At 42.1% G+C, this 26,012-nt stretch overlaps 1 protein-coding gene across 1 annotated transcript; it reads right to left on the bottom strand.

The window, feature by feature from the left end:
• Positions 1-1,380: 1,380 nt before the first annotated feature.
• On the bottom strand, positions 1,381-11,994 carry TAT (tyrosine aminotransferase). Its single transcript, XM_081216169.1, has 12 exons — positions 11,894-11,994; positions 11,047-11,293; positions 10,786-10,890; positions 8,524-8,591; positions 7,247-7,405; positions 6,906-7,044; positions 6,424-6,476; positions 5,487-5,639; positions 4,734-4,862; positions 4,313-4,396; positions 3,160-3,258; positions 1,381-2,447 (listed from the first exon to the last, which is right to left on the bottom strand). Exons 2-12 carry the CDS (start codon positions 11,279-11,281, stop codon positions 2,307-2,309), a joined length of 1,365 nt encoding a protein of 454 aa, XP_081072295.1. The 5' UTR covers positions 11,282-11,293; positions 11,894-11,994; the 3' UTR covers positions 1,381-2,306.
• Between the last annotated feature and the right edge of the window lie 14,018 nt (positions 11,995-26,012).

The following is a 26,012-nucleotide window of genomic DNA, read 5'->3' on the forward strand; positions in this document are numbered from 1 at the left end:
ATCACAGGCTCAGTAGTTGTGGTGCATGGGCTTAGTTGCTCTGCGGCATGAGGGATCTTCCGGGACCAGGGCTGGAACCCATGTCCCCTGCATTGGCAGGTGGATTCTTTTTTTTTTTTTTTTTCTTTTTGCGGTATGCGGGCCTCTCACTGTTGTGGCCTCTCCCGTTGCGGAGCACAGGCTCCGGATGCGCAGGCCCAGCGGCCATGGCTCACGGGCCCAGCCGCTCCGCGGCATATGGGATCCTCCCAGACCGGGGCACGAACCCGTATCCCCTGCATCGGCAGGCGGACTCTCAACCACTGCGCCACCAGGGAGGCCCTGGCAGGTGGATTCTTAACCACTGCGCCACCAGGGAAGTCCCCGTTTTATTTTTTAAATCTTTGAATATTCATTTGACTCCCTTACCAAAATGGTAGATATCAAGGAAATTTGGAAGTTTAATAAGTCTGTCTAGATTCATGCTAGATAATTGGTAATGCTGGATGGTAATGCTGGATAGAATTATACATACGTGTGAAGATAAAACGTTTTGTATAAACCACTAAGTCTTCCTGTTTATCTCTGGACAGATATCTTTGGGAGTTGGGGCCAGAGCTACAGGAAAAGAGGAGCCAGGAATTTTCGAAAAATCGGCAGGAGTGGCATACAGGAAACAAATGTTTTTCATCTCAATCATTGTATATTCCTCTTGGTTTTGCTGAAGAAAATTGAAGGGTAAATTTTAGTTCACCGAAGTCCGACATAGATGGGAAGGGGATGTTTCATGTTTATTTTTGTGAAGGAAATTAATTGGGTGTGGTTGGCAGAGTTGAGACTTGAAGTTCCTATTCTAGATAAGGAAAACATCCCTTAGTTAAGAATTTCTAGATTGATTATGGTATATTCCTGCCCCTAACCTTGCAAAATAACTTCAGGCTCCCTCCTCCAAGGGCAATGGTTAGGAAAAAATTAGGCAACTGTGCTTAAGAGGATTTGCAGACAAAAGAAAGCTCATACTGAAAGATGAGCACACCGGACACACCTCATTCTCTTGGTTAGCTGAACCAGTTCAACTTGTTACCCAGTGAGTGGTTAGTAGATCTAGACAAGTGTAGGAATTTGGAGAGTGGGGATCCCAAAAGTTGAAAGTGTGAAGTCAGAGGCCAGGTGTTTATAATGTTGCTTCTTAGTTTGTCTTGTTTTTTAGTACAAGCAAGAAGCTGAGCTCCCAAATAAAATATTTTAGGAATAGTGTTTCTTAAGTGACTCCAAATGTCAGTACATCTACAAAGAAATAAATGAAACCTAGTGGGTAATAAATCAATCAGACTGAGCAATAAGCAGCACCTGGGGATAGAAATTCCCCACAGAGGAGAAAAATGACATCACAGAAGAGAATACTTAGTAAAATTTGTTTAAAAAAAAAAGAAAAAGGAAAACAATAATTTATGCCCTTGGCAAAATAAAAGATCTTTTCAATATAAATGTTTCTTAGAAAACATATGAAAAGATAATATAACATATATATCAATGTTACAGCAAAAGTAATAATGATTCTATAACAATGACGAGTGAAGAAAATTCTGGCCCTTACACAGCAGCGTTCCTGGAAGGTCCTCTGATTCCTCCTTTTTTTAGTACAGATGTGCCCTCATTTTAAGAAAGCCTGATACACATATATCTACATTTAGAAACTCTATCAATTAAATTTCTTTATATCACAAAATAATTCTCTACAAAAAAAAATCAACGAAAAGTTTCTGTAAGTGATCCTTCAAATTGGCAAGCTTTCCTAATGTGTTTAGAATTAACCAAATACACGTGTCCCCAACTTCTTTCATTATAGCATTATTGCATACAGTGAGGTATACCTGAAGTGAGCCAGTAACAGAGTTGGGCTTCAGACCTGACTGAAGAGAATGTGTTCTTACTTAGAGTAAGAGGAAATGGTTGGGGGCACAACTTCCCTCAATCTTTTGATTCTCTAAATCCTGAGTTCTTAATTTTCCTGTCTCTACTGTTTCCTGGGTAACTTTGTCCACCTGTTACTCTCAAGCTAAAAGGAGGAAGTCATATGGGAGGATGGATTGATGGAAGTCATAGGGGCGGATTAATGAATTAGTGAGTCACTCCAGCAGAGCAGAGTGAGATGAAATCTGGGGCTCAGAGTGTGTGTGTGTGGATACAGCTGGGGGAAAGCTGGAGCAATTCTGAGCCCTTGTCGTGGTATTTGTGCTCCCAGCAGGGGCACCTGAGGAGCAGCAGGGCTCAGTCCCGCTCTCCCCAGCCAGATGGGACACATACTCAGGAGAATGGACTCCATCCTATTTGTCACATTCCTCCTGGCTCCCTTCAGCACAGTGGTAGTGCTGCTCACAGAACTCCTGGATCCGGCTACAGGCCTCCAGCATCATCACTTCGGGGATTGTGATTACCACTCGGAAGAAATTTGGGTACTCGAAGCACTGCAAAAATAAAAGCCTGTTATTCTCAGAGCAATTGAATCAGGGACTGGACCACCCTAATATGGCCAGGGCCCTAATCAGCAAAAAGCAGTGATGCCATTAACCCAAGGCTATCATTTCACTCAATTCCCACCACTGGAGTGCTAAGCCAGTAACTGAGCTAATTTATCTTAAAAGGAATTTGTGGGACAAGCTTGATTTCCTCTCACCTAGAATGTTCAACCACAATTTTTCTTCCTGGATGGGGGAGAAACAAATTTTAAATAGAGGTCATGAGACCCATCAGTTTGAATCTTTTCAAAAGAGAATACAGTAGTCCCTCGGTATCCATGGGGGGTTGGTTCCAGAACCTTCGAGAGTACCAAAATCCGAGGATGCTCAAGTCCCATATATAAAATGGCATAGTATTTGCATAACCTACACACATCTTCCTGTGTACTTTAAATCATCTCTAGGTTACTTATAATACCTAATACAATGTAAATAGTTGCCAGTCTGCAGCAAATTCAAGTTTTGGAACTTTCTGGGATTTTTTTTCCCCGCATATTTTTCCATCCACAGTTGGTTGAATCCTTGGATGAGGAACCTGAGTATATGAAGGCCGACAGTACGCTTTGTTGGGGGAGAAAAAGTCAGGCTAAAGACCAGCTCAGGGAGAGTTCCTGAGGCTCTAGAAACCGTTGAGAGTGTCCTGAGAGACATAAGCACTCACTGTTGCCGGGAGGCAGTGGACGGATTGCTCAGCAACTAACTGCTCAGTGAATTCCACATCATTCTCAAATTCTGGGAAATGTTCCATCTCAATTCCAACCTATACCAATAACAGGGAGATGCAAATTTATCAGGAGGGAAAACAGGCCAACTCCCTATGCCACAAATTAAGGTAGGGTCTGCTCTAAAAAACATCTTTGAACTCCACTACTGATAACTAAGAGTTCTTGCTCTTATGAACTCACAGAATTTTTCATAGGGAAGAGAGGATATATTTATATTAATGTTTTAGCTTACTGAAGGGTTCCTTCTTGGATGCTGATAAATGAAAGCTGGAAATAGGATGCCAGTGTTTCACAAAAAAGGCACTATTGGGACTTCCCTGGTGGCGCAGTGGTTAAGAATCAACCTGCCAAAGCAGGGGACATGGGTTCGAGCCCTGGTCCGGGAAGATCCTACATGCCGCGGAGCAACTAAGCCCGTGTGCCACAACTACTGAGCCTGCGCTCTAGAGCCTGTGAGCCACAACTACTGAAGCCCGGGCACCTAGAGCCTGTGCTCCGCAACAAGAGAAGCCCCCGCAATGAGAAGCCCGCGCACCGCCCGCCGCAACTGGAGAAAAAGCCCACGTGCAGCAACGAAGACCCAACGCAGCCAAAAATACATTAATTAATTAATTAATTAATTTTAAAAAGGCACTATTATCATTATGGGCCAGGCTATTCTTGATTGCATGGAACTACCCTGCCCATTGAAAAATATTTAGCATCCCTGGCCCATAAAATGCCAATAGCACCCCAAACAGTCTTTCTGAAAACAAACAAAATTCCTATATATCCCAAAACATTCCTAGGGAACCAGATCTCTCCTAGGTGAGAATTACAGTAGTGTGGAAAGCCTCTTATTTATGTCTTATGTCATCCCTGTATCTACATATAAAATGATTCTCTGTATGAAGAATTAAGTCATTTTAACAGTTTTTTTTTCTTCTTTTTTCTTTTTTTTAGCACTGAGGTTAAACCACATCAATGGGACAATTCAGAACAAGGCAGTTCCTAAACTGACTCGCTCAGGAGCCCATGTGGTTCTCTTTGTGAGCCCTGCAGACTGGTTTCCCCCACCTACCACCAACTGCCTGCCACCCACATACTCACCATGAGGTACATGGCCCCAGAAGGGCGGATGGGCCGGAGTCCAGGGATAGCAGCCAATGCCCCATAGCAGAGATCCGCATTGGACTACGAGAGGAGACAGAGATATCAAGAATGAAAAGTTAAGCAAAAGAAAAACCAAGTCATTAAAAGGAGAGCCCACATCAAAGGCAGGGAACCTAAGTTTGCTCTCCTGGCATAAGGGGTAACAAGATAAAAACTCTGCCACTTGAAGCTTTTGGCCAGGAGCAGGGTGGATTGCCAGAAGTTAGAGAAATGTATGGGTAGATATTTACACTGATGCCACCTCCTGGTTTGGAAGCCCCATAATGGAGCATTGCTCCAGAAATGAGGACCCATTATTTCAAATTCCACTGGTGGCAATCCTTGACTCCCAAAGTGGAAAGTCATGGGCTACGCTTACCTTGAGGAAGCTTAGGGTGTTGTGGTAGAACTCTTGAGGGGTGCGACGCAGGATGCTTTTCAGAGCTCCCTGGACAAGGGTGCAGGGTCCCAGGATCCGCTGACTCAGCTTCACCAGCCCATCTCGGATCTAAAAGCCCCCCAGCAAACACATTATTTAGCCTTTCTTAGGCATCCCCACTGTGGAGATCCTTGTTCTGCCAATTCTTTCTATCAAGTTTTTAATCTCTGGAGAAGTGATGGTGCCTAGTGTCATTCTTAGATCAGACCACCTAGGTTTGTAGCCCAGCTCTGCCGTGCACTGGCTGTGTGACTCTGGGCAAATTATACAACCTCTCTGTGTCTCATATTTCTCACCTGTAAAATGGAGGTAATACTAATACTGGCCTCACAGGGTTGTTAGGAGAATTAAATTGAAATAAAGTACATAAAGCACTGGCACATTGTAATCCCACAGACAATATTAGGTATCATTACTGCTATTGTTTCCTTTTTTGTGGTACTAAAATTGGAGGTAGATGGAACTTCCTCACCAAAACAGAAAAAGTGAGTTTTGGAGAGGAATACCTAGTGCTGTCTTTATCCAGTGTCTTTCCAGGCACACGGAACTACAGGGCCAAAAAGAAAGAAAAAAACTCCTTACCTCCTTACCACTGTGCATGCAAAGTAAATAAATAAATATTTAGAAAAAAAAAATATATATATATATAATCGCCCCTAAATTAGACACATTATTTCACCACGTTGCTCTCACCTCATTGCCAAAAATATCTCTTCGGTCATGGATGAGGATCCAGCCCATCCTCCAGCCAGGAACCAGCCAGCGCTTGGCCAGCCCTCCACAGGACAGGATGGGGACGTTGCTACTGAGGGTGGCTAGAGGTTCAAATTTGGAATCTGAAAACGCCTGAGGAGAAGAGGGGCTTGTTACAGTTGTCTTCTGGTTTACCTTCCTCCAAATCCCATGCCTTGCAAAATTTTCCTTATATCACTAGGGACAGGGTCTCAGATTTATGGGTTCATTCCTACCCTGAAGCATGATTGGGATCTCAAGAGGCTTCAGAGGGGACTATCCAACAACATTTAACCCAGTATCTAGTCTAGATTAAAGGAAGCCTAAAATGAGGAAACTGACCCCAGCCCAGTAATAGGTACAACCCTTGGCTCTAGGGAATGAATGACTGTTGGAGTTACAGATTTCACAATAATATATGGGTCCATAATCCCTTATGTGAAATTCCTGGGCTCAAGTGTGTGGCAAAATGTAGAATTGTTTGGATTTTAGAAACGTTATATAGCACATGTACCATATATTATATAACAGCCGCAGGGCAATCGGGGACAGCACTCCTAATCAAGCAGAGTAACTGTTCCGCCCCTTTCCTTACACTCTTATATAGATCCATAAGTGAGACAAATAAAGATTTACAAATATCTTTATATCAGGCCAAGTCAGGTTTTGCCACCAAATGAATTCCAAAAATCTTCAGATTTTTATAGCTTTTTGGATTTTGGAAAACTGGCTAAGGGGTGGTTATCTGTATATCTGTTTAGAGTGCAGGGATATTGATTAGTGCTGTACTGAAATGATTAGGATTTGCTTCTGATCATTCTAGGTGCCACATCTAAAGGTGCCATGAGATAATTTGGGATTGAGAGTATGGAAGTGATGCATCCTACCCAAGACTCACCATGTCTCCATAGATCTCATCAGCTAAGATGGGGACACACTGCCTTGCAGCCACTGAAAATAAGAGAAACATGCTGAAATCATTTTTAATGTGAATTGCCTTAGCATTTAATATTTACCTGGGCTTATTATACTTTGCATTTCATGTTTGTATGTTTCATCTTCCTCTTTAAGAACTATAAACTCTTCTTATACTCTTCCAGGGTACAGAGCCTAAATTTACTCTTTAATTAACTAGATATTTCAAACCCTCTCTTCCACATGATGGGAGTGGTGAAGAGGCAAGTATTTCCTCTTTTTCTCCTTCTTTCAGGAAATTCCTACCTTTCCAGGGGCACACCACTCACTAGAGACCCCAGTGGAGCCCTCCCACCTCCATCCTAGGCTTGGAACTTAGTGAAGGACTCCTTTCTCGTTCCATGAAACAGCTGAAGGATTCCATCCCCATCTTCTCCCCTGTCAAGTGAAGTCTGCTGGATTTACCTGCCAAAATTTTCTGGAGATGACTTCTACTGAACACTGACCCACAAGGGTTTGATGGATTATTGACAACGAGACAAGCTGTCTTTTCATCAATCAGAGATTCCAGTTGTTTCAGGTCAATTTCCCAAAACTTCTCTGGCTGGGGAGGAAAAAAGGGGGAGACTAAGATGATTCTGAAAAATGTAGGACTACTCACTTCACTCAAAGATATAATGTAAATAACAAAATGTGTCTGTGGCCTCGACCACCCACTTCCAGATCTTTCTCTGCTAAGATAACGGTCATATATTTTTATGAAGTAGTAATTGAGCTCTTGTGTCTAAAATTTAAAAGTCATTTACCAATAAATTGTAGGGTTTGACCTCGATTCCCATAGATTCAGCCAGAGTCCTGTAGAGAGAGAAGCCAGGTCTGGGAACTAGGATGTTTTGCCCTGGGTTGGCCAGCACAGCTAAACAAAGTTCAATAGCCTGACTGCAGCCACTTGTTAGAATGACATCCTGTGAAGAACAGAAAAGTTTCATTTTGTTAGGGGTTCCAACAGCAACAGGAGGAAAGAGGTTATCAGATGAATGAGTGAGAAGCAAAAAAACCCCTTATTTTTACAAACTCTATGTAAAGTAGTGGGGACTGTACAAAGCAAAATTGAAAGAGGTGAATATGTTTATATATGTGCATATCTAAAAGTTGTTGAAAATGTTGGCCACTTAAGAGAAATAAATCACTTAAAAAAGGACGGGTTGTGACAAAGCAAGAGAGAGGCATGGACATATATACACTACCAAACGTAAGGTAGATAGCTAGTGGGAAGCAGCCACATAGCACAGGGAGATCAGCTCGGTGCTTTGTGACCGCTTGGAGGAGTGGGATAGGGAGGGTGGGAGGGAGGGAGACACAAGAGGGAAGGGATATGGGAACAGATGTATATGTATAACTGATTCACTTTGTTATAAAGCAGAAACTAAAAAAAAAAAAAAAAAAGGACGGGTTGGCTGTGACTCAGCAGACCTCCACAAGAGATCATTATGACCTTGGACTTTTTCACCTGGTTATTTATTTACTTTTGACCAGAGATTTGAAACCTGACTCTCTTCTGAAAGACAGATATAGGGCACCTCTTAATGTTAAGAAATGTTGACCCCCACCCAGTGGACAACAGAGCAGAGGGTAGCATTTAAACTTGGCCCTGCCATCAATCCAGTATGCCATGGAACCTCTATCTTCCCATCTAAGTGACCTTAAGGGCAGTGAAGGAAGCTACAGATTAACAAAAGACCTATTGGTAAAATTTAAAATTTCAATTATTTGATGTTTATGAATTATTATTTTTCAATGACCTTTTGCAGAGAATCAAATATAGGGTGACCTCTGAGTCCTTTAAGCCTCCTTGAGACAGACACTATATGAGTTGTATGCAACGTTATTATCATACTATAATGACATTAAATATAATCACTGATTAGTGGCCTCCCCATATGAAAAGTCCTCGAATTGCCAAAGGAAATTATCCTTAGTTTTTGTTGCACTTGAAACCCTTATTCCTCATGGAACAGAAACAAGGAAAAGGGTAGAGCTTGCCCAATATTGTTCCCAAGTTGGTTCCTTGTCTAGGGCTCACCTTAGCTTCCAGGGGTGCCTCGGGACAGTGGTAATAAGAAGCAACCTCCTCCCGACTCGATAAGTAGCCTGAGAGAAAAGAGCAGAATGAGGAAGCTGGAAGTTTTCATCCCACAACTGACAGCTTTGCCCTTGAGTCAACAGGGCTTCGAGGCTACCTTCTGCCCAGCTCAGAGCACATACAATCTAGTTTAGCTCTCTGTCACTATAGATAAAGGAGATTAACTTTATATCTTACAATTTTATAATGAGCACAAATGTATAAATAATAACAAAAAGAGTTCCCCAAACTATAAAATACTCTGCAGCATCTTGGTTACTGTGATATGTTTTATTTTATTTTAGATTATTTAATCTAAATTTTAGATTAAATAATCTAAAATAGGATTAGATTATTTAGGATTTAGATTATTCCTAAATCCCTTCCAGGTATTATATTTTTTGAAAACTTGTAATTAATGAATTCATTACCTTGGGTCCATTTTAACTTTTTCACATTGTATTGTATACCTATTAGTATTTTTCCTTTTAAATTATATTGAGGGACTTCCCTGGTGGCGGAGTGGTTGAGAGTCTGCCTGCCAGTGCAGGGGACATGGGTTCAAGCCCTGGTCCAGAGGATCCCACGTGCCACAGAGCAACCGGCCCATGCGCCACAACTGCTGAGCCTATGCTCTGGGGCTTGCAAGCCACAGCTGCTGAGCCCATGTGCCACAACTGCTGAGGCCCTGCGCCTGGAGCCCATGCTCTGCAGCGGGGGGAGGGGGGCCACCGCGGTGAGGAGTGGACCCCGCTCGCCGCAACTGGAGAAAGCCCGTGAACAGCAAAGAAGACCCAACACAGCCAAAAATAAATAATATAAATTAAAATAAATTAAAATAAATTATATTGAAATTAAAAATTTTTTTCTTTTAAATTATATTCTCATACAATAGTTCCAAATGTTGACTTACAAGCTTGAAGTATAGACAGTTTCATACAAATTATTATGTTTTACAAAATTGCGCTCCAGAAAGATTGTCTTCAGTTACCAAGACTAGAGGTAGTATTTCCTAATGTTTGTTAAATTAATAGGTAGAGATAGGTCTCTTGATGTTATACAAATTAGCACTTCTTTAATTACTAATAAAGAAGAGTGTTTTCTAGATATATATTATTATCTGTGTTTCCTTTGGCATGAAGTGTTAATATCCTTTGCATTTTGTCAAATGGAGACTTGGTTTTGGGTTTTCAGGTTAAGTTAGTTTCCTAATACTTTGGATATAAAAGTCATTATAAACTTTAAAAAAATTTTATTGAAGTATAGTTGATTTACACTGTTGTGTTAATTTCTGCTGTACAGCAAAGTGATTTAAGTTATACATATATACATTCTTTTTCATATTCTTTTCCATTATGTATAAACTTTTTTTACAACTTAACTTTTGGTCTTATTTTGTTTTGATTTTTATTTATGAAACTTCATAAAATGTAAATTAAAAACCTAAAAATCACATCCCTGATATCTCTTTAAAGTGTTTTTAAAATTCTATTTTAGCATGAAACTGGATTTTTATTCTGCATTAAGAATATGTTTCTATGTGCACATATACACAGGGGGGAAATGTGCAACACTGAAACAAAGTCAAGGAATCATTTATTTTACCAAAATGTTTAGGGTAGAAATGTTTAATAGATGGAGAGAGTTAAACCTAAACCTAAGAATAATTTCTTTCTGTCCTAAACAAACCTTCTATCCCCCAGTAGGTCAGCTCATTCTTTGCTGTTCTTGGTTTTGTTTTTTGTTTTTGCCTTGAAACAAGCACAATTACATTGAGAGTGTGACTAGGACCATAATTAAATTAAACCTTGAATGTGTAGAGAAGGAGAAATAAAGCCAAGAAGCTATTTACACAGGGCAGTAATTAAATTAATTTAGGAGCTAGAGGGCTTTGTAAAGAAGCAGGTGCAGCCAAACTCAAGGCCTCCATTTAGAATTAGCGATGATAGAATAGGAGCGTTATTTGAGAAATAAGTATGTAATGGGAACCTAGAGCAGGGAGGTGCCATAATGCCAGAGGAAGCCAGGAAAGAAGTTAGACCTTGATGGCTTGAGGTTAAGCATGCTGAGACTCCTTTCCCCAAATCCAACAGCCATTTTATCTGAGCTTCTCCTTAGGAATTATGCATCAGGAAAGCAAAGAAGAGTGCTAGAAATTTATTCCTATTAGAAGAGCACTAAAGATTTGGAAGCCACCAGATTAGAGTCTCAGGAGGAATTTACCAGTGGAGGGGGCATAGCCGTTATACTTCCCCGAGTCAAGGGCATCTTTTATTGCTTGGGTAACTTCAGGATCTGTAGGCAGGTTTCCAAACACAGTAGGGTCCCCTTTTCACAGGAAAAAAAAAAAAAGAACCGCCAAGAGGTTATTCTTCCAGGCCCAGTGCTCAGACCCACGCTCCACTTCCATCCTCTCCAACCAACCCATGAGGATGGGGGTGGGAGGAACAATGCCTGCCTCTCGGTCAAGTGTCTCCAACTCACCAATTGACAGAGCAATCGTGGTCTTGTTTGGATTTGGCTTCACCTTCATGCTGTCCACAATGGCCCGGATGGGATTGAAAGTTTTGTTGGACATGTCCGAGGGCCTCACGGACCATCTGGCCTTCCTGCCTTTCATTTTTCCTGGCACAGAGCTTCTCCCCGGGATGTTGACATGCACATCCAGCACTGAGGGGAGGTCGCCATCGTCGTGCAACTGAATCATGTATGGGTCCATCACTAACAAAGACTATGGGGAAAAAAAGGGGTCGCTGTGACACTAAGAACAGACATCATCCTGGGGGGGCTACAGCTGGACCTAAACATTGGGGTGATTTCACCAGACATCTCTTTCCAAACTCCTTTCTCATGTAAAGTAGCTTTGTTATGAATGTGGGGAGTTTTAAGACTTTTCCCTTAGCTGGAAAATAAGCAAGAGCCCATTCTACAATATTAGCTGAGAGTGTTCCATCGAACACTTACCTACTGTGAGATTCGCTGTGTGCAACTGTAATCCCCATGAAAATTTAACCACGCTCTCAGTGAAACCAAGGAAAAATGACATGAGAACTGTTAAACAGTGAAAGCATATGTGATGTGTTCCTTCCTTTCCATGCAAGGAAGTCTCCCTAACACTTCAATAGACTGTGTCTTGTCCTGTGCAAAGAAGAACCAGGAAGAACCATTCTACATTGTTAGAAATTTAGTGTTAATATTGTCATTAGTAAAAATAAAGCCCTATTTCATAAGCATCCTACTGTCCTGTGGATAAAGAAGTCAATACACCACAAAGAAAAAAGTGCGTACTCCAAATCACCATCACCAGATTAGCTGAGGCTTGAGATTTTACCTTCTGAGTAAAGGAGAAGCAGCTTCCAAGTAGCCAAACCAGGAAGTTGTCCTAGTTCTTTGGCAAGTTACAGTGACAGTGAATTCAGATGCAACCTCTGACTCCTGAAATAGTCCCACACATGGGCGTTGGGCCTGAAACTTTCATGCTATTGGTTCAGGTGAGAGCTGAGTAGCCAGCCCTCCTCTTCCCTCCCCTCCCCACTTTTTGCTTCTTTTTACCTCTAACCCTGCCTCCACCTCCACCACCAAATCAGGAATTTGAACTGGCTCTGTGTTAACTCTTTCCGCGTACTTTGTGAGATGTTTGAAAGGACTGTCAGAGAGGTAGTTAGGTTTACAGTTGGTAACTTTTGTTAAAACTTTTTTGTTACAAAACAACCTATTAAAATTTCAATAGTACAGAAATGTATAGAGTAAAAAGTGAGAGTCTTGCTATCTGTATGTTCCATTCTCACTCCCAGGGCCGGGCAGTGGTAATGATTTGGCCATTTCTATCCATTCACCAAGATGGATAGATGATAGTAGATCAATTGATCTATAGATGATAGATAGACAGATAGATGATAGATAGATTAGATGACAGACACAGAGTTACAGAATTTTATGTATTTTCAAAACACAGCTGAGATCATGCTCTACAACTTGTCGGGCAGCATGCTTATTTACTTCCTACATCTTGGGCTCCTTTCCTTGTCAGTCCACAAAGTTCTACTCCAGCTGAACACACTGCACAGTTAGAGTAAACTAAGGCCCCCTCCATAAATATCTTAAAAGTACACAGTCTCCAAGGCAACCAAAACCTGTGCAATTGTGAATTCTCCTTCATTTTCCTGTTGTGGAGCTACTGGAAAAATAAGATGTCAGGTGAGATCTAAATAAAAAACTTTGCTAAGCAAGCACAGCAGAGATCTCAGCATTCCTATGAGCCTATGAAAAGTACCACCCACCCAAGGGTTAAGAGGAGCCTCAGTGACCCCATGGCTCAGATCCTATCTGTTTATTTATTGAGAGACAAAGAGTTGTTACATAAGCTCCGTCTTCTCCAGCTGCTTATCGGTGATTTGAGTCTCCAGTGGGGTTGAATAACCTTTTATTTCTCTGGTCCTTCTATCTCTTAGTGCTTTGAAAGACTTACCTAATGCATTCTCTTCCCCACTCCAGTGAAGTGAGCATTTACCACTTCATCTCGCCAGTGGAGAAGCAGAAGCACCAGGCAAGGGCAGGAAGCCAGTCAGGTCAAAGACAATTTAGGTTCTGAAGGTCTGAGCCCTGAGCTAGCTAATCCAGACTGCTCTGTTTCAAAAAGCTATGTCTACAACATCTAAAAAGACAGAAAAGGAAAGGCTTAAGTCAGCTCTCCTCTTTGGCACCCTATAGCAAAAGGTGAATGGCTTGTTTTACTAAATGCAGTGAAACATTGTACAGAAAGAAGTATACTTCACAGGCTGGACGGACTGCCCTTGGTTAAGCTGCCAAGTGAGAACACGGTGTTATTTCCAAAGCACATAGATTTTGTCAAGAGAGAAGACCACCCTTTCCTAAATGCTTTTATTCCACCACCGCCGCCATTTAAAATATAACATGTAAAATATAACACGTATGTGCTGGAGAAAATCAGAAAAAATTAAAAGCATTTATAATCCACCACCACTCTTAATACATTAGTCTTACTTTTCCCCCACAAAGTTTGGATCTTGTTCTATATACATATTTTTTAAATTGAGATAAAATTTATATAACATAAAATTCACATTTTCACCATTTCAAAGTGTAGGATTCAGTGATTTTCTTTTTTTTTGCGGTACGCGGGTCTCTTACTGTTGTGGCCTCTCCCGTTGCGGAGCACAGGCTCCGGACGCACAGGCTCAGTGGCCATGGCTCACGGGCCCAGCCGTTCCGCAGCATGCGGGATCCTCCCGGACCGGGGCACAAACCCATGTCCCCTGCCTCGGCAGGCGGACTCTCAACCACTGCACCACCAGGGAAGCCCTCAGTGATTTTTTTAGTTCATTCACAACATTGTGCAACCATCACCACCATCTAATTCCAAGACATTTTCATTGCTCCGGAGAGAAACTCCATACCCATGAACTAGCCCCTCCCCACTTCCCTCCTGCCAGCCTCCCACAACCACTAATCTACTTTCTGTCTCCATGGATTTGCCTATTCCTGACGTTCCATGCAAATGGAATCATACAATATGTTATCTTTTGTGTCTGACTCCTTTCACTTGGCAAATATTTTTCAAAGTTCATCCATGTTGTAGTGTGTATCAGTACTTCATTCCTTTTTATGGCTGGAAAACAGTCCATTGTGTGGATATACTTCATTTGTTCATCCATTCACCAGCTGCTGGCCATTTGGGTTGTTTCCACTTTTTGGCTATTATGAATAATGCTGCTATTAACATTTGTATACCGGGTTTTGTGTGAACATATGTTTTCAATTCTCTTGGGTATATACCTTGGCATAGAGCTGCTGGGCCATATTATGGATAGTGCTTGCATTGTGAATTTTTAAATTATACCATGAATATTTTCCCATGTTATGAAAAACATTCCATCATAGAGAAGTACCAGAATTTATTGAATAATTTTCCTATTGTTGGACATAATGTGGAGTCTAGTTTTTATCATTGTAAGAAATGCTGCCAAGAGCATCATTTTATGTAAATATCGGTTCATACACTTTACTATCTCCTTAAGATAAATTTTACTATACATTAACTTACTGAGTTGAAGACAATAAACATTTTGCCTTTACTTTTTTTTTTTTTTTTTTTTTTTCTTTTTGCGGTATGCGGGCCTCTCACTGTTGTGGCCTCTCCCGTTGCGGAGCACAGGCTCCGGATGCGCAGGCCCAGCGGCCGTGGCTCACGGGCCCAGCCGCTCCGCGGCATATGGGATCCTCCCAGACCGGGGCACGAACCCGTATCCCCTGCATCGGCAGGCGGACTCTCAACCACTGCGCCACCAGGGAGGCCCTTGCCTTTACTTTTAATCTCCTAATAATTAAAGTATAATATATCATCATATAATAAATTCAAATTTAGATGTTTATGAACTAAACCCTTAATACCTTCTTTCCCCATAATCCCATTCCATAGAGATAGCCCATTTAGCCATTTCTTGGTTATCTTTCCAAGTGTCTTTGGTGTCTACATAATACTTGTACACCTGGTTTTGGAGTTGTTCAAAATTATCTATATATTATGTGTTTATTCTGAAGCTGCACTGTCTCTTATTGTAGCCACTATTCATAAGTGGCTATTGAGTACTTGAAATGTGCTTTGTCTGAATTGAGATGTATTGTTGGTGTAAAATATACATCAGGTTACAAAGACATAAATACTATCATGTAAAATATCCCATCAATAGTTTTATATTGATTACATGCTTAAATAATTTTTTTTTTTTTTTGCGGTACGCGGGCCTCTCATTGTTGTGGCCTCTCCCATTGCGGAGCACAGGCTCAGGACGCGCAGGCTCAGCGGCCATGGCTCACAGGCCCAGCCGCTCCGCGGCATGTGGGATCTTCCTGGACGGGGGCACGAACCCGCGTCCCCTGCATCGGCAGGCAGACTCTCAACCACTGCGCCACGAGGGAAACCCTTAAATAATATTTGAATCTATTGAGTGAAATAAAGTATATTATTAAAATTAATTTCATCTATTTATTTTGACATTTAAAAATATTTCTATTAGAAAATTTGAAATTACTATGTGGTTTGCATTCCATTTCTATTGAATAATGTTCTATAGCTTGCTTTTTTTTTTTTTTTTTTTGCGGTACGCGGGCCTCTCACTGTTGTGGCCTCTCACATTGCGGAGCACAGGCTCCGGACGCACAGGTTCAGCGGCCATGGCTCACAGGCCCAGCCGCTCCGCGGCATGTGGGATCTTCCCGGACCGGGGCACGAACCCGTGTCCCCTGCATCGGCAGGCGGACTCTCAACCACTGCGCCACCAGCGAAGCCCTAGCTTGCTTTTTTTTAACATCTTTATTGGAGTATAATTGCTTTACAATGGTGTGTTAGTTTCTGCTGCATAACAAAGTGAATCAGCTGTATGTATACATATAACCCCATATCCTCTCTTGCGTCTCCCTCCCACCCTCCCTATCCCACCCCTCTAGGTGGTCACAAAGCACTGAGCTGATCTCTCTGTGCTATGCAGCTGCTTCCCACTAGCTAGCTATTTTACATTTGGTAGGGTATATATGTCAATGCTACTCTCTCACTTCGTGCCAGCTTACCCTTCCCTCTCCCCGTGTCCTCAAGCCCATTCTCTACATCTGCATCTTTATTCCTGTCCTGCCCCTAGGTTCATTAGAACCTTTTTTTTTTTTTTAGATTCCATATAGATGTGTATATGTTAGCATACGGTATTTGTTTTTCTCTTTCTGACTTACTTCACTCTGTATGACAGACTCTAGGTCCATCCACCTCACTACAAATAACTCAATTTTCTTTTTATGGCTGAATAATATTCTATTGTATATACGTGCCACATCTTCTTTATCCATTCATCTGTCTATGGACACCTCGGTTGCTTCCATGTCCTGGCTACTGTAAATAGTACTGCAATGAACATTGTGGTACATGACTCTTTTTGAATTATGGTTTTCTCAGGGTGTATACCCAGTAGTGGGATTGCTGGGTCATACGGTAGTTCTATTTTTAGTTTTTTAAGGAAACTCTATACTGTTCTCCATAGTTGCTGTATCAATTTACATTCCCACCAACAGTGTAGGAGGGTTCCCTTTTCTCCACACCCTCTCCAGCATGTATTGTTTGTAGATTTTTTCATGATGGCCATTCTGACTGGTGTGAGGTGATACCTCATTGTAGTTTTGATTTGCATTTCTCTAATGATTATATAGCTTGCTTTTTAAAAAGTCTTAATAATATGTTGTGTGGACATTCTTTCCATTTTCGTACATAGAGATCAACTTAAGTCCTTTTTTTTTTTTTTTTTTTTTTTTGCGGTACGTGGGCCTGTCACTGTTGTGGCCTCTCCCGTTGCGGAGCACAGGCTCCGGACGCGCAGGCTCAGTGGCCATGGCTCACGGGCCCAGCCGCTCCGCAGCATATGGGATCCACCCGGACCGGGGCATGAACCCGTATCCCCTGCATCGGCAGGCGGACTCTCAACCACTGCGCCACCAGGGAGGCCCAACTTAATTCCTTTTAATGGCTACATAGTGTTCAGTTAACCATTCCACTGTTGTTGGCTATGGGGCAGCTTCCAATTTTTCTTTCTATTACAAATAAGTCATATTGAACACACATTATTTATGATTGGGAATTTTTATGAGTATCCTGTAATTTGTGGGATAATTTCCTAGAGGAAGAATCACATTTCAAACACTGATAGACCTGCAAATTGATCAAATAATAGACTATAAGGAGAAGAGACAACACAAATATGTCTTATTTTGACAACCTCTTGGAGTTCAGACCAGCTGTCAGAACAACATATCCTGCTTGAGAGGTGACACAGGGAATCATCTGAGTGTTACAGCAGTGGTTCTCCAGGTGGACAGAATCTCAGAGATTAAGACCTCCTCTTGATATTGGCCTTTGCAAGAGTTAAGTCAGGCAAGGATGAGATCGTCTCAATGTTAGAAGCTATTGCCACTCAAGGTTTAGACTTTCAAAGATCCCAGCTACACTGGAGACTCAGGTTCAACTCGCCGTCCCACACACACAGCCAATAGGCTTGGTGTCCTGTCCCCACCTCAACCGGGAGCCTTAGATTATTCAGATTGATAATCCCCCCTGGGGCGGCAGCAGTGTCAGCTCATCTATATCTCTGGTTTTCAGTCCTTTTCATTGCTTGGCCCATGGGGCATTCCATTTTTATCTTTGGAGCTCAGTTAGGTATTTTGTTATATTTAATCCAACATTTTTAGAAATTTTTATAACTGGAGATCTTCCAGGTCCTCCTGGCCTCAATATCACTAAAAATGAAGTCTCTCCTCGTTAATTTGAAATGTCACCTTTATCTTGTACTAAATTCTTCTATCTTCCTAACCCTTTATGGAATACTATATTCTAGAATGAAAAATTTTACAGTTCTTGATATGCATTGGCAGCTTCCTTTCCGAATGGCCAATAACCTTCCTATCAGTAATTGTTTGCAAACCCTGGGAATTATTTTCCACAAAAGTCTTTGCCAAATTGATTGATAGGAAAAAAGGATATTAAAGGTTGCCGTTATTTCTGTTCCTTTTTATTTTAGTGAGGGCAGTCATTTTTCATGATTTAATATTAGCTCTTCTCATGTTGTGAATTACCTGTTCACATTCCTCACCTGTCTTGCCCAGGGGCTCAACTTTTTCTTAGGTGAGACCTGGACAGAGGAAGCCACTGCAAGGCAACAAAACAGCAGCACTGAGATCACTGGCCCAGCCTCCTCTGTCTCAACCCAGCTGGCTCAGACTCCGGTTTACAGATCAAAGAACAGTGAGTAGCACGGGGTTTGGGCAGGTGGTCCTGCAAATAGTGCAGCTGACGCAGAACCAGCAGGGCCGAGGGGGTGTGAAGGGGACAGGGGCTGCTGTATCAGAAGGTCATCCCCATGGCACGCCCTCATTCAGTAGCTGACAAGCGAACCCAGATCAGACGGGAAAACAGACAAAGCAAACAAGTTTTGGTAATACCCTTCTTCTGTAGCTCATGTTTTCTCTCGATAGAAAGCTGAGGGCGGAAAACAAAAGAGAAGGCCCAACTCTGCTTATGGAGCCTAACTGCCACCAGGTAGCCTTCACTGGACAGTCAGGGCCCAGTAAACCGTGGAAATACTCACTAAAAGCTACACCAACCAGCCATTAAGGCTTTCACTTAAAAATTAAACTTGCATTGAGTTTGTTCTTAAGCATAACACTATTGTGTTTGCCATAGAAAAGTGTTTCTATGTGTGGTAAAAAAACACATAACATTAAATTTGCCATCTTCATCATTTTTAAGTGTATAGTTCAGCAGTGTTAAGTATATTCACATTGTTGCACAGCAGATCTCCAGAACTTTTTCATTTTGCAAATCTGAAACTCTATACCCGTTAAACACTAATTCTCCCTCTCCCCTCCCCCCAGCCCTTGGCAACCACCTTTCTACTTTCTACCTTTCTATTTTCTGATAGGAAAGTATTTTAAAAATAGTTACACCACCCAGAGATAACCACTGTTAACCATCTTGCCCACAATTAATATTTTGAAATATATTTTTTTCCTAGGGGTACATCCACAGGCTTTATATATCAGAATTTGGTATTCCATGAGTCTCTTTTTACATCATATTGTGATCTTCCTGAGACTGTAAAAATTTTTTTGAATTTCTTTTTAGGAATCGCCTAAAACCCTGGGTCTCCCATTTTTATACATCTCTTTCCACATCCTTTTTTTCTCGACCCAGGCATAAGAGTTTATGCTCCTTGGGTATCTATCCCATACCCAGTACTGTTTGATATGCTCTACCCAAATCAACTCGTAATCCTCATCTACATCCCAGAAGCAGGGCCTGTTCCACCTCCACTTTACAGATGAAAACCAGTCCCACAGTAATGAGTGGTGAGTTGCAGTTCCAGTTTCGCCATCCAGCTGCAGATCCCATTACACAAGTCTGCCCCATCTTATTTATTTATTTTTTTTCTTTTTTATCAATTTTATTTATTTATTTATTTATTTATTTTTGGCTGCGTTGGGTCTTCGTTGCTGTGCGCGGGCTTTCTCTAGTTGCGGCGAGGGGGGGTTACTCTTTCGTTGTGGTGCGCGGGCTTCTCATTGCAGTGGCTTCTCTTGTTGCAGAGCACGGGCTCTAGGTGCGCAGGCTTCAGTAGTTGTGGCACGCGGGCCCAGTAGTTGTGGCGCATGGGCTTAGTTGCTCCGTGGCATGTGGGATCTTCTCAGACCAGGGCTCAAACCCGTGTCCCCTGCATTGGCAGGCGGACTCTTAACCACTGCGTCACCAGGGAAGCCCTGCCCCACTTTAGAGGACCAAGTGAGTTGAGAAATACAGTCCTTTCTTTCCTAAATAGAAAAAAATTAAAATAGTAAAAAGAAAAAAAAAATAAACATGGAGAGTCGCTGGGGATAACTTTAAGAAAATAATGAATGAACTGTGTGGATTAAACATGAAGGATTCACCTGCCTTTTATTGCTTATAATTAGTTACTTTGTAACTTTGCATCCTGAACCATTGCCAATGAACACTCATCTGTTGGGTACGGAGGAATGCATATGTTTTAACTCCCCTGGTGGATAGTAAGCTCCCTGAGGAAGTACCAGGTGGGGAGCATTCCTTCTACTTCCCCACATCCTCCTTCAGGTCTGGCGTGGTGACTTTATCAGCCATACTCAATACTTGCTCGCCAGTTGGCAGTGAATAGTACATAAACCAGAGGGAAAGGAATGGCAGAAGGGGTGGTCAAATGAGAGGAAACCCAAGCCTTTGCACAGTTATAGAAGACGAGGGGAGGAATTTGGGTCCTAGTTTGTTCCCACATTCACTATCTCATGTAATTAAAAAAAAAATCCCACAAACAAACCACAGACCTATGAGCTAGACAGATAGAAGGCTATCAGAACAGATAGGTGAACCTGGTTGAGCTTTTTAAATTTAAAGTAAACTTTTTTATTTTAGAATAGATTTAGAGGGACTTCCCTGGTGGCGCAGTGGTTAAGAATCTGCCTGCCAATGCAGGGGACAGGGGTTCGAGCCCTGGTCTGGGAAGATCCCACATGCTGTGGAGCAACTAAGCCAGCTAGCCACAACTACTGAGCCTGCGTGCCACAACTACTGAAGCCTGCGCACCTAGATACCATGCTCTGCAACAAGAGAAGCCACCACAACGAGAAGCCTGTGCACTGCAATGAAGAGTAGCCCCTGCTTGCTGCAACTAGAGAAAGCCCGCCCGCAGCAATGAAGACCCAACGCAGCCAAAAATAAATAAATTTATTTTTAAAAAACTTGTATAGAATAGATTTAGATTTACAGAAAAGTTGTGAAGATAGTACAAAGAGTTCTCACATACACCTCACCCAGTTTTTCCCGTTTTTAACACCTTATATTACCATGGCATATTCTTAGTCATAACTAAGAAATAAACATCGGTCCATTAAACTTCACCAAACTCCATATTTCACTTGGATTTCACTAGGTTTTCCCACTAACACACTTTTTCTGTTCCAGGGTCCCATCCAGGAGACCACATTACATGTAGTGACCATGTCCCCTGAGTCTAATCTAATCCCAAACAGTTTCCTCTAATCTGGGGCAGTTTCTCAGACTTCCCTTATTTTTCATGATCTTGGCAGTTTTGTCTAGAATGTTCCTCAACTTGGGTTTGTCTGATGTTTTTCTCATGGTAAAAGGGAAGACAAGTTGAGCTTTTAATGTTATGGCCACTCACTTCACATCAGGGCTCTAAAGGTTAAAGAGGAAATAAAGCTTTCATCTGTTTGCTGGTTAAAGCACCTGCTTGCTACTTCTCTCATGGAGTTTAGCAAATCATACTCATCCTGTTTGTTTTGTGCTTTGCATAATCATTTAAACCATTCTCCCATTAACTCAGTCATTTCTCTTTAGCCAGAACTTGGAGTTCTTTCATTTGAGGATGGCCAGAACTTCAATCTCACTCCAATTCTTAGCATTCATCAGGAAAAGGTGTCATTTGTACTTACAGGGGGAGTCACCAAGCAAATAAGCTTAGATTCTTGGGAAATGATTGTGTTTTTGCCATTCCAATGTTCAGAATAATCTAGAGTCTCAACTATGCTCCAATCCATCAGCCTATCTCTAGACTACAATTTCTCACTATTTTTCTAATAATAAAAATATTATTTTGGGCCCTGTTCTTAAAAATTGAGATATAATTCATATTCCATAAAATTTATCCTTTCCAAGTGTACAATTCACTGGTTTTTAGTATATTTACAATGTTGTACAATCATCACTACCATCTAATTCCAGAACATTGTCATTACTCCAAAAAGAAACCCTGTATCTATTAGCAGTCACTTTCTAGTCCCTCAATCCTGCCTTGCCCCTGGCAACCTTTAATCTATTTTTTATCTCTATGAATTTGACTATTCTGGACGTTTCCTATAAATGGAATTGTATAATATGTAGCCTTTTGCGTCTGACTTCTTCCACTTAGCATAATGTCCTCAAGTTTCATCCATGTTGTAGCAGGTATCAGGATTTCATTCCTTGTATGGCTGAATAATATTTCATTGGATGAAATACAGCACATTTTGTTTATCCATTCATCAGCTGATAGACATTGAGGTTGTTCCTTAACTGATTGTGTTTTGATAGCTGTTCGTTATTTACCAATTGACTCAGCTCCTGGCATCATACCTTATCTTCCTAATTCTTAATCCCCATTCATGTTTTACCTCCAGGCCCCATGAAAACAGCCAACAGTGGCTATCGCTGAAAACAAATACATAAAAAACCCCAAAAAACCCACCTCTTTAGAAATCATTGCTGATTTTTCTACCATATTCATTCAGTAATGGACTCACAGCTGCTTACTGTGTACCTGCTATTTGTTAAGCACTGTTCTAAATCCTACAGATATAGGGTTCAACAAGACAGATATAGACCTTGCTCTCTGGGTACTACTATTAACGTCTAATGAGAGACAGACTTTAACCAAATCATTATACAAATAGATATTTAAATGGCTATTAGGATAAGTGCCACAGAGAAGTGCAGAGAGAACATCGTGAGTGAGGAGAGAGGTTGAAGGAGCCTTCCCTGAAGAAGCTGTGTGTAAGTTGGTTTGGGAAGATAAGGATTTGGCCAGAAGAAAAGAGCGAGAGAGATTCCAAGCTGTGACACCAGCATGCTGAAAGGCTTGAGGGGCTAGGGGCTTGAGAGAAAGTGGTGGGGCACTGTGAATAAGAGGGGAGCAGTAGACAGTGAGGCTAGGGAAGTACAGAGGAGTCTCTGACCAGCTTATGCTCATGGAGAAGGTGATCAGAAAATGTAGCACCATCTTCTTACCAAAGAAAAAGGCTTAACACTATTTTCCAACACTCCAGGGCATTTAGAAAATTTTCAAGCTGCTCAAAATTAGGCAATTTTTCTTCCAGTCCTAAGAGGAGCAATTCTGGTCCCAAATCTCATTCTTGCCCATGGGTTACATATCCTAGATATTTTGTTATCCACTGGGATGCTGGATATCTTCCCTTTGTCTCTTCAGATCCACTCTTTGCCCTTCTCCTTTCTCTGTGCCCCAGGAACCTGACTTGCATGGACCCATCAGTGGGATCCCTTGGCCACTGTGGGTCACTGGTAGGAGATCCAAAGTGGGGTCAGGGATGTATGAGGTCGGCTCCCTTCTGGTTGGGTTTCATCTTCTGAAGACCATAGCTACCATCAGGAGGCTGTCTCCATATAGCCACCCTCTCCAGGTTCTTGTCACCACTTCTTCCCCTTGCCCCCTTAGGCCTCAGTGGGGACAGCTCCCCTGTTGGTTTCTCTAAACCCTATTTATACTTTTTTTTTTTTTTTTTTTTTTTTTTTGCGGTACACGGGCCTCTCACTGTTGTGGCCTCTCCCGTTGCGGAGCACAGGCTCCGGATGCGCAGGCTCAGCGGCCATGGCTCACGGGCCCAGCCGCTCCGCGGCATGTGGGATCTTCCCGGATCGGGGCACGAATCCATGTCCTCTGCATCGGCAGGCGGACTCTCAACCACTGCACCACCAGGGAAGCCCTATTTATACCTTTTATAGCAGACTTAGTCCCCCGAAATGGCTACAACAATACTCCCACTCACATGCTCCTCAGCAATGTGGCTTTGCCATTTCTCCTTTGAGAGATGGAGTCTATCCTCCACACTCTTGAATCTGGACACTGTGACAGCTTTGACCGATGGAATCTGAGGGAAGTGCACTGTGCCATTTCTAGGTATAGTTCTTAAATGGTCTACCAACTTCTACTCCCTGCTCTTGGGACCCTGAGTCTCCATGTAAGAAATTCAGTTTACTCTGCTGGAGAGAGGGAAGCACTGAGGTGCCAGGCAGGTAAGTGAGGAAGCCATCTTGGGTGTCCAGCCCATCTGAGCCTTCAGATTACACCAGGCCAAGATAACTATGACTGCATGAGAAATCCCAAAAGAGATTCACCCAACTATTTCAGTCAACCCTCAGAACCATAAGAGATCCAAAGTAAATTATTTTATGCCAGAAAACCTTTGATATGGTTCCTTTATTAAACTCTCTTCAAATTGCCTAGTTTGTATGCACCCTCTGTTTCCTGCTGGGACCCCATAGGTGACAACCAAAAGTGTCTGGCAACAAAAAGCCCACTCTAACTTCTAACCTGGATCACACAATCCTATGAGTGATAGGGATTGGGATAATCCTGCAAAGCCATCAGCTTGAAGTCATCCTGCACCCATTTGTCTCTATTTTATTTTAAACACAGGACCTCAGTCACCTGTTTCAGGACTTTTCACAAGCCACTTCCAAGAGCACATGTAGTAGAACAGATCATTCAGCTGTGTGCAGCAGAAGAAAAGTGTCAACTTTTTCTTTTCCAGGCCAAACATATTGGGTCTTTATAGCTTCCTCAAGGGCTCTATAATTAATTGGTCAATCCTTGCATTTTTTTCCTTGTCCTTCCTGGAATGATTTCATGGGTGGTGGTATCCAAAAAGGAGCTCAGCCCCTCCTGTAAATGTCTACCTAGTTCTGTAGATAGGAGTAGGCTATATAGATATAGATATAATACATACAAAAAGGGAAAGAAAGAAAAAAAGGGATTCTCTTCCCAACAAGTCTGAGCTCTGAGCAGCCAACTAAAATGATAGCTAAAATAATAATATGAAATACAAAGCGTTTCTCTCTCTTGCTGACCTTCAATGGGATCCTTAAAGCCTAGGAGACCCATCCTTTAGCCTACATTACCTCCTGCAGTCAGAGATCTGAGTCACAAGACAGACTTTCTGCGAGGAAGAGCATCTCCTGGGAGCCCAACACAAACTTAAGCATCCCCTGCCCTGTGCCTTAGTGGGTAATAAGGGTCTTCCTTCCAGAGCAGGCAGGTGCTGAGCCTGGCTTCTGCGCTGCAGAAAGTCCTGAGTACATTTCCATGGGTCTGCAGTTCCGAAGAAGTTTCTCAGCCAAGAAGCATAGAATGTTCCAAAGGTTAAAGTGTTTGCTGCTGCCATCCCCCAACGAGGCCTCAAGGACACTCCTTCACTTTCCTGCCTGGAAACAAGTGCCAGAGGTGATGCAACTCAGCAAACTTTATCCAGATTCACTGCTGGGATCCAAAGAAGGGAGAGGACCATCAACGGGGGCCAAACCACAGTAATTACCCAAGTCTGGGAACATCAAGTTCCCACAAGACCCTGACGAAACAGAGACGCAATGGAGTCTCTAGTACTTGAGAAGAGTGCCACGGGGTACACGGCTCTCTCAGTGGGAGGACTGGGAGGGAGAGAATAAAAAAGAATATGGTTACCAAAGGGGAAAGGGGGTGGGGGAAGGATAAATTAGGAGTTTGGGATTAGCAGATACAAGCTACTATATATAAAATAGATAAACAGGGCTTCCCTGGTGGCGCAGTGGTTGAGAGTCTGCTTGCCGATGCAGGGGACACGGGTTCATGCCCCGGTCCGGGAAGATCCCACATGCCGCGGAGCGGCTGGGTCCGTGAGCCATGGCCACTGAGCCTGCGTGTCCGGAGCCTGTGCTCCGCAGCAGGAGAGGCCACAACGGTGACAGGCCCACGTACAGAAAAAAAAAAAAAAAAGATAAACAACAAGGTCCTACAGTATAGCACAGGGAATTATATTCAATATCTCGTAATAAACCATAATGGAAAAGAATATATATATATATATATATATATATATATATATATATATATAACTGAATCGCTTTGCTGTACACCAGAAACACAACATTGTAAATCAACTATACTTCAATTTGAAAAAAAAAAAAGAACGAGTCAGGATAATAGGATTCAGGTTTGAACCAAAACATGGGGAGAGGTGGGGTACTGTGCCTACTTGTCACTTAAAGCTCTTCCACAGCAAGAGTTCTGCAACCAATTTTCATTAATAAATTCACTCATAAGTATTTATAAGCCAGGCACTTT

This window comes from Mesoplodon bidens (assembly GCF_964165515.1).
Source record: "Mesoplodon bidens genome assembly, chromosome: 18".
Lineage (NCBI taxonomy): Eukaryota > Metazoa > Chordata > Mammalia > Artiodactyla > Ziphiidae > Mesoplodon > Mesoplodon bidens.